At 56.5% G+C, this 7,547-nt stretch overlaps 1 protein-coding gene across 1 annotated transcript; it reads right to left on the minus strand.

The window, feature by feature from the left end:
- Positions 1–2,607: 2,607 nt before the first annotated feature.
- On the minus strand, positions 2,608–4,590 carry LOC128853840 (protein regulator of cytokinesis 1-like). The gene is made up of 5 exons (XM_054081823.1): positions 4,582–4,590; positions 3,849–3,995; positions 3,304–3,414; positions 3,081–3,167; positions 2,608–2,785 (listed from the first exon to the last, which is right to left on the minus strand). The coding sequence occupies exons 1-5, from the start codon at positions 4,588–4,590 to the stop codon at positions 2,708–2,710; spliced, it is 432 nt and encodes a 143-aa protein (XP_053937798.1). The 3' UTR covers positions 2,608–2,707.
- Positions 4,591–7,547: the final 2,957 nt, after the last annotated feature.

Here is a 7,547-nt window from a genome sequence, read left to right on the forward strand (position 1 = left end):
CCTTGATCATTTCCTGAAAGTCCTGCTTGGTTTTCTTTTTCATGATGGACTCGCAGGCACCGATATCTGCACAGCCAAGAGAGATGGGCACTTAAGAGGAGTCCCTAACCCGTCTCCGCTACAGACATCCGCATGGACCAACAGCCCCTAATGTCCCACCGTCTGCTCTCAGCCTCTGCCACTCCTGGGGACGAGCAAGGACCTTCCACTCCCCCTGCATCCCTGGGGAGCCCAGGCAGCTGCTGCAGCGGCCGAGGGCCTCTTCCTCCCCACTATCCCAGCCCAAGCTCCTACGCAGGCTCAGTAGGCGATGCTCTTGCTTTAATCCCTTCAGTTCCTGGGAGACAAAATTCTTCATCTGCTTGATGTCCATGGCACGGTGCAGAATTCTAAAGCCATGCCCAACACTGCCGCCCTCTGCTTCAGCCCCCCCCAGCCACACACAGACCAGCAGCTATTTACACAAACATTTATTTAGTCTTCTCATTAACAGTATTTACAGAGCTAGAGCAAAGAGAGAGAACATAGAGAATAAATAACAGCAAGGGGGGACTGTAGTGATAACAAAGTGCAAGTAAGTCATGCTCTGAGACAGACAGTGGAAGCAGGCTGTGCTCAAGGGCTGTGTCATACCTTCTTGTCCCCAGGGCAGGACAAGCTCCTTCCGAATGGCAGGGAAGGTGCCTCATGCAACTGGAGCTTGGGTCGTGGCTACCCCAGGCTCGGGAATGGGGAAAGGGAGCAGCAGGACACAGTGTCCATGGCTAGCGATGATCCAGGAGGAAGCAAGGCAAGCTCCCCTCATAGGGAGGGTCCTGCTCCTCCACTCCTAGGGACCCACAGCCTCACAGTGGGGAGGGCGGGGAGGGGAAAGGCGAGACCCTCTGCATCGCAGCCAGTCTGAGTTCAGTGCATGGGGCAAGCAGAGCTGGGTAAGGGAACCACAGCTAAAGTGAGCCCACGCTGAGCCAAACCTGCTGAGGCATCAGTAAAAGATGATGCTGATGGGACAACAGCTATAGAAAAGGAAGGGGGAGACGCCTGCAAAGGAGAGCGCTGAAAGCAGCTCTCTGGAATAGGTCCTGTCTGTCCCTGAGCATGCTTGGCCAGGCAGAGTGCCTGCAGCTCAGCACCACCAGGAGCAGGAGTCTGGGCTCCCCCCTGCAATATCCTAACGTAACAGCCTACTTGAATCTTCAATCACAAACATTGGCAAGAACTCAACGAATGAAAAAAACCTTGCTCTTAATAGTGTCCCTGGGGCAGGAACTCCCTCCCCTGCAGGGCGCCAGGCCGGAGCAGTGCCCAGGACCCAGGTAGAGGTGAACCCCGCAGCCTGGGAGGCGGGGGGAGCTGCGCAGGCTCTGCCGGAACAAGGACTCACTACACCTACCAGCAGCTGGGGCTGGGCAGGCAGCACCTCAGGAGAAGCCGTGGGTGGTGGTAGAGTTGGAGCTACTGGCAGCCTTTGAAAGTTCGCGCTGTGGAAAGAAGAAGCAGGAGATGGGCATGAAGGGACAGAGAGAAGGCCTCCAGGCCAGCAAGGAGGGCAAGCCAGGCTACTCCTGCTGATTTGTTTGGGCTCCCCACCTACTCCTGCTACGGTATTCCTGCCCTCTTTTGAAGCATGGAGGAGCTAAGGAAGAACTCTGAGCCCATGAGTCTCCCAGAAGAAGAAGAAGCTGTTGTCCAAGTCCCTCTCCCTCCTGCAGCAGGCAGGCTGGCTGTCCTGGGAAGCCCAGGCCCCTGCACTGCAGCCCCTCAGACAGGCTGGGGAGTGCCACCACCTCCAAAACCCCTGCGACAAGGGACTCTGACCACAGGGGAGGCTTTACTCAGGCAGCCAGAAACAGTCACATCTCCAGAGAGCGGCTGCACCACTGCAGTGGGCCCGTTCCAGCAGCCCCCAGCTCTGCCCCTGTGTGGGGGTGGGAGGTGCCCCCGACATCATCAGGGGTGTGTTTGTGCCTGGTCAGGGCCTCTGGGAGGGGAACAGCACTCAGTCTCAGCCACCAAACATCAATTTTAAGTTCTCAGTCTAGAACCAACCGATCTGTGGTGCTGGCAGGAACAGCCACTCTGTATGGGGACACTGGGAGGGTGCAGAGCTGAGCCCCCCGGGGCTGCTCTGGGAGCGGGGAGTACACCCCCCGTGCTGCCCAGTGAAAGGAGGTGGGTTTAGAAGAGGTGAATTACTGCAAACTGAGAATAGGTGCTGGCAACAGAACTAACACTGTTGTTACGCTGGGCAGGGGCTGTGGGAGTGCACCCACCACTCAGGGTGGTTCCGTTCAGCTGGAATATGTTCTCCTTGTTCTGCTCCTTCAGTCTAGAACAGGGGTTCTTCGCAGCCGCATGGTTGGGAGTTGAAGCCTGGCCAAGCTACAGGAAGAAGTGACAGTTAGAGGGGACATGGAGATCAAGCAGATCCAGGGGAGCTGCACAGGCTTCACTGCCTGTCGCTCTGAGGTGCCAGAGGAGTTTCAAGCTTCAGGAGCCCTGGCCCTGGTGCGGGCTGTACCTTGCGGGGTGCAGCGGTTCAGATCCCGCAGGTTGTCTAGCATGTCTGCCAGCTTCACCAGCTTGGCCTGGGGGCTGCAGCCCGGCGCCTGCTCCACCTGGAGCCGCTTGCGCTCAGCCCGCTGCAGCGCCTTGTCCTCAGTCACCTCCGCCACCACGTTCTGCACCGCTGCCCCAAACCGCTCCTTCACTGCCTGTCGCTCTGAGGTGCCAGAGGAGTTTCAAGCTTCAGGAGCCCTCCAGGATGTGAGGCCCAGTTCTGATTCTGGAAGCATAGAGAACTAGACTCATGTTTTGAAGGTCCCCCGGCCCCCCAGGCTCGGCACAGAAGGAACAGAGGAACGATAGGAATCTGAGCTAGAGGAAGATTTCCTAAATGCTGTTACTGCCCTCCTCTTTCTCCCTCCTCAGGTCCCAGAAACATCCTGTGGCAACCCAGTGCAGCAGGTAGAGACAAATTGGCTTAGCAGGAGGCAGCAAAGCTGAGCGTGACAGCAGTTGCAGCTGTGCCACCTCAGCCCATGCCTCTTTGCCCCAGCCCACTCTAGAGGGTTCCTTACCTTCACTCCAGAAGGTGGCAAGCGAGTCACTGGTGAGTGGTAGATTGTTTCCCCAAAACAGAACGAACGGTGCTGTTGGGAGTGGCACTGGCGATGGAAGAGCCATTGAGCTGAGGGGAAAACCAGAGCACACATCACACAGGAGGAAGCACTGGTGGCTGTACCGCACCAGAGAAGCCAGTGACAACTCCCAGCAGGGTCCTAGCATGCCCACACAGTTTACCTTCCTCGCTTTGCCAGGAGTGGTGGTGCCGAGCATCCGCCGTTTGATAGGTGTGCGCGGGGTGCTTCCATACAACATCTCTGCCTCTATCTGGCGCCTTTTCTTCAGTTGCTGCACAAGAGATCTGCACTTAAAACCTAAGCAGAGGATCTGTGGAGCCCTGGCTTGCCCCGTGCTGCCCAAGGGCGGGCAGGCAGTGCCCCGCAGCAAGCAGGGCAGTGCCCCGCAGCAAGCACATAACACGGCCAAGCAACAGGAATGCCAAGAGTGATTTACAGGTATCCAGAGCCAAGCTGGGCTTCTGGCACTGCTGGGGCTGGGAAAAGGGCTCACCACAAACAGACAGTGACAGACACCAGCCCTGCTGCCAAAGAAAGGTAACTGATACAGAGCCACTTTCAGGCAGAGAGGGGAAGACAGAGACGTGGGCAGCAACTGGGGGCCGTTCCTCTCCTCCAAGGAAGGCAGGGCCACCAATAGGCTGGTGTTCCATGCAGCAGAGGCTCCTCCAGACCAGGAGGCAGCATGCTCAGCTTTGCACTCACCCGCTCCTGCTTCTCCTTCTCTTTCTCCAGGTGGTACAGCTGCCACTGCTCCGACACGTATGCCATCAATTGCTGCCCCTTCACCAGAAACATCCCCTCGTGCTCCTGCTCCCAGGCCTGGACCCGGCTTCCCAGCTCCTCCTGCAGCTGATGAGGACACGACGGCAGTGTAGAGAGGCTGCCCTCCCCAGTGCGGGCACCCCCATGCCCAGAGATTCCCCTTGCTGGCTCCGAGGGCTGTGCAGCTCCTCAGCCAACGCCAAGCAGGCCTCTTGGCACTACAGACACCAGCCCCAACCGACACATCCCCCAACTGATGCCGGCCACAACCGATACAACCTCCAACCGACACATCCCCCAACTGACACAACCCCAACCGACACCAGCCCCAACCGACTCCAGCCCCGAACTGACTCTGGCCCCAACTGACACCACCCCGAATTGGCACAACCTCCAACTGACACCAGTCCCAAATGACACCACACCCAACCGACACCAGCCACAACTGACACAACCCCCAACAGACACCGGCCCCAACAGACACATACCCCAACTGACACCAGCCACAACTGACATAACCCTCAACTGATAGAACCCCGAACCGACACAACCTTCAACCGACACCAGACCAACGGACACATCCCCCAGTCACCACCAGCACCACATGACACCAGCCCCAACTGACACTAGCCGCAAACGACACCAACCCCAAACGACACATCCCATAACTCACACCGGCCATAACTGACAACAGCCCAAACCGACATCAGCCCCTACCGACACCAACCCCAACTGACACATCCTCCAACTGACACCAGCCACAACCAACACCAGCCCTAACCGACAAAACCCCCAATCGACACATCCCCCAACCGAAACCAGCCCGCAACTGACACCAGCCCCAAGCGACAGCAGCCCCAAACAGCCGCTGCCCCCAACCAACAGAACCTCAAACAAACACCAGCCCCAACCAACACATCCCCCAACTGACACCAGCTGCAACCAACACCAACCCCAACCGACATATCCCACAACTCACACCGGCCACAACCGACACCAGCCCCAACCAACAGCAGCCCAAACCGACACCAACCCCAACTGACACTAGCCTTAAATGACACAACCCCAAACCGACACCAGTCCCAACCTACACATCCTCCAACTGACACCAGCCGCAACCAACACCAGCCCTAACCGACACAACCCCCAACGGACACATCCCTCAACCGTCACCAGCCCCAACTGACACCAGCCACAACCAACACCAGCCCCACCGACACAACCCCCAACTGACACCAGTTCCAACCGACACCAGCCCCACTCGACACAACCCCCAAATGACACCAGCTCCAACTGAAACTGGCCTTAGCTGAAACAACCTCCAACTGACACAGTATAGATTGGTCAGATGCGACAGCAATGTGCTCGGGAAAGATCGTTGGTGAATTGGAAACATTCACCAATAACAGCTAAGGGGAACGTGCTAGCCCCGAATGCTGATGTTCGTCAGCTCTTTGTCCCGGGAGCGCTTTCATTGTCAGCTGCAAATCGCGCCTAGAAGAACACTTTTAAACACCTCCAGGGATGGTGACTCAAGCACCTCCCTGGGCAGCATCTGCCAGTGCCTGATAACATTTCCTGTGAAGAGGTTTTTTCCTGGTGTGCCACCTAAACTTCCCCTGAAGCAGCTCGAGGCCATCTCCTCTTGTCCTATCACCTCTAGCTTGGGAGAAGAGACCAACACCCACCTCTCTACAACCTCTTTTCAGGCAGTTGTAGACAGTGAGAAGGTTTCCCCTCAGCATCCTCTTCTCCGGGCTAAACGGAGAAAAATATGCCTCACACTGAGCACCAATTTGCCTCGATTAAGAGACGGGACGCAGCTTGATGCAAGCAAAATGTTGCCCTTATTGCGCAGGTAACATATAGTTATACTACTAGTTAGAGATAATTAAGGCTCATACATATTGCAAAACGCAAGCTCATTATTGGCTACTGACACTAGCCCCAACCGACACATCCCCCAACTGACACAACCCCCAACCGACACCAGCCCCAACCTACACCGGCCCCCAACTGACTCCGGCCCCAACTGACACCAGACCCAACTGACACAAGCCCCACCTGACACCGGCCCCAACCGACATATCCCCCAACTGACACCAACCTCAACTCAGACATCCCCCAACCGACACCAGTCCCAACAGACACCAGCCCCAAATGACACAAACCCCCAACTGACACCAGCTCCAACCGACACCAGCTACACACGACACAACCCCAGCTGACACCAGCTCCAACTGACACCGGCCCCAGCCACAGCTCCCTCAACCGCTCCTCCTAAGACTTGTCCTCCAGCCAAGGCTTGTTGTGTCCCAAGTGCAGGTCTCAGTACTCGGCCTTGTTAAACCTTGTCCGACCTGTTCAGATGCCTCAGGAAAGCCTCCCTGCCCTCCAGCATATCAACACTTGCTCCCAGTTCAGTGTCATCCGCAAACTTGCTGAGGGTGCATTAATTCGCCTCATCCAGGTCATTGATAAAGACATTGAACAGAAGTGAACCTTGATGTCATCCTGCGGATAGGTGGTTGTAAATCGCCTCACACGGGGCACCAATTTGCCTCGATTAAGAGATGGGACGCAGCTTGATGCAAGCAAAATGTCGCCTTTATTGTCACGTAACATATATTTATACTACTAGTTAGAGATAATAAAGGCTCATACATATTGCAAAACGCAAGCTCATTATTGGCTACTGACACCAGCCCCAACCGACACATCCCCCAACTGACCCCGGCCACAACTGATAAAACTTCCAACCGACACATCCCCCAACTGACACAACCCCCAACCGACACCAGCCCCAACCGACTCCAGCTCCGAACTGACTCTGGCCCCAACTGACACCAGCCCCAACTGACACAAGCCCTACCTGACACTGGCCCCCACCGACAGATTCACCAACTGACACCAGCCCAAACTGACACCAGCCCCAACCGACACATCCCCCAACCGACACATCCCCCAACTGACACCGGCCCCAGCGGACACATCCCCCAACTGACACCAGCCACAACTGAAACAACCCGCAACTGACACCACCTCGAATTGACACAACCTCCAACTGACACCAGTCCCAAATGACACCACACCCAACCGACACCAGCCACAACTGACACAACCCCCAACAGACTCCGGCCCCAACAGACACATACCCCAATTGACACCAGCCACAACTGACATAACCCTCAACTGATAGAACCCCGAACCGACACAACCTTCAACCGACACCAGACCAACGGACACATCTCCCAATCGACACCAGGAACACATGACACCAGCCCCAACTGACACCAGCTGCAAACGACACCAACCCCAACCGACACATCCCATAAATCACACCGGCCACAACTGACACCAGCCCAAACTGACGCCAGCCCCTACCGACACCAACCCTAACTGACACTAGCCTTAAATGACACAACCCCAAACCGACACCAGTCCCAACCTACACATCCTCCAACTGACACCAGCTGCAACCGACACCAGCCCTAACCGACACAACCCCAACGGACACATCCCTCAACTGACACCGGCCACAAATGACACCAGCCCCAACCAACACATCCCTCAACTGACACCGGCCCAAACTGACCCCATCCCCAACCAACACATCCCTCAACCGACACATCCTCCAAC

The sequence above is a fragment of the Cuculus canorus genome, chromosome 16 (assembly GCF_017976375.1).
Source record: "Cuculus canorus isolate bCucCan1 chromosome 16, bCucCan1.pri, whole genome shotgun sequence".
Lineage (NCBI taxonomy): Eukaryota > Metazoa > Chordata > Aves > Cuculiformes > Cuculidae > Cuculus > Cuculus canorus.